At 61.0% G+C, this 2,032-nt stretch overlaps 1 protein-coding gene across 1 annotated transcript; it reads left to right on the top strand.

Moving 5' to 3' along the window:
- Positions 1 to 326: 326 nt before the first annotated feature.
- LOC143020518 (uncharacterized) lies at positions 327 to 758 on the top strand (the record flags this gene model as incomplete). Its single annotated transcript, XM_076176948.1, has 2 exons — positions 327 to 425; positions 657 to 758. Coding segments are annotated over 2 exons (201 nt in total), but the record flags the coding sequence as incomplete, so codon positions are not given.
- Between the last annotated feature and the right edge of the window lie 1,274 nt (positions 759 to 2,032).

Genomic DNA, 2,032 nt, shown 5'->3' with positions numbered 1-2,032 from the left:
CTCCCATCCATTACACTCCCACCCATCACACTCCCACCCATCACACTCCCACCCATCACACTCCCACCCATCACACTCCCACCCATCACACTCCCACCCATCACACTCCCACCCATCACACTCCCACCCATCACACTCCCACCCATCACTCTCCCACCCATCACACTCCCACCCATCACGCTCCCACCCATCACGCTCCCACCCATCACGCTCCCACCCATCACGCTCCCACCCATCACACTCCCACCCATCACACTCCCACCCATCACACTCCCACCCATCACGCTCCCACCCATCACACTCCCACCCATCACGCTCCCACCCATCACACTCCCACCCATCACACTCCCACCCATCACACTCCCACCCATCACACTCCCACCCATCACACTCCCACCCATTACACACCCACCCATTATACTCCCACCCATTACACTCCCACCCATTACACTCCCACCCATTACACTCCCACCCGTCACACTTCCAACCGTCACACTGCCACCCATCATGCTCCCACCCATCACACTCCCATCCATTACACTCACACCCATCACACTCCCACCCATCACACTCCCACCCATCACACTCTCACCCATCACACTCACACCCATCATGCTCCCACCCATCAAACTCCCACCCATCACGCTCCCACTCATCACGCTCCCACCCATCACACTCCCACCCATCACGCTCCCACCCATCACTCTCCCACCCATCACACTCCCACCCATCACTCTCCCACCCATCACACTCCCACCCATCACACTCCCACCCATCACACTCCCACCCATCACGCTCCCACCCATCACGCTCCCACCCATCACGCTCCCACCCATCACGCTCCCACCCATCACGCTCCCACCCATCACGCTCCCACCCATCACGCTCCCACCCATCACGCTCCCACCCATCACGCTCCCACCCATCACGCTCCCACCCATCACACTCCCACCCATCACGCTCCCACCCATTACACTCCCACCAATCACACTCCCACCAATCACACTCCCACCAATCACGCTCCCACCAATCACGCTCCCACCCATCACACTCCCACCCATCATGCTCCCACCCATCACGCTCCCACCCATCACACTCCCACCCATCACACTCCCACCCATCACACTCCCACCCATCACACTCCCACCCATCACGCTCCCACCCATCACGCTCCCACCCATCACGCTCCCACCCATCACGCTCCCACCCATCACGCTCCCACCCATCACGCTCCCACCCATCACACTCCCACCCATCACGCTCCCACTCGTCACGCTCCCACCCATCACTCTCCCACCCATCACTCTCCCACCCATCACTCTCCCACCCATTACACTCCCACCCATCACGCTTCCACCCTTCACACTCGCACCCGTCACACTCCCACCCGTCACACTTCCACCCGTCACACTTCCACCCATCACACTCCCACCCGTCACACTCCCACCCATCACGCTCCCATCCATCACGCTCCCACCCATCACACTCCCACCAGTCACACTTCCACCCATCACACTCCCACCCGTCACACTTCCACCCGTCACACTCCCACCCGTCACACTTCCACCCGTCACACTCCCACCCGTCACACTCCCACCCGTCACACTTCCACCCGTCTCACTCCCGTCATCACGCTCCCACCCATCACGCTCCCACCCATCACGCTCCCACCCATCACACTCACACCTGTCACACTTCCACCCGTCACACTCCCACTCGTCACACTCCCACCCGTCACACTCCCACCCATCACACTCCCACCCATCACACTCCCACCCATCACACTCCCACCCATCACGCTCCCACCCATCACGCTCCCACCCATCACACTCCCACCCATCACACTCCCACCCATCACACTCCCACCCACTACACTCCCACCCATCACACTTCCACCCGTCACATTCCCACCCATCACACTCCCATCCATCATGCTCCCACCCATCACACTCCCACCCATCACGCTTCCACCCATCACACTCCCACCCATCACGCTTCCACCCATCACACTCCCACCCATCACACTCCCACC

Source organism: Oratosquilla oratoria, chromosome 40 (assembly GCF_046742065.1).
Source record: "Oratosquilla oratoria isolate Oo_2021 chromosome 40, ASM4674206v1, whole genome shotgun sequence".
Taxonomy (NCBI): domain Eukaryota; kingdom Metazoa; phylum Arthropoda; class Malacostraca; order Stomatopoda; family Squillidae; genus Oratosquilla; species Oratosquilla oratoria.
The sequence above is the reverse complement of the archived record's forward strand: the minus strand, read 5'-3'. Positions and strand labels throughout refer to the sequence as shown.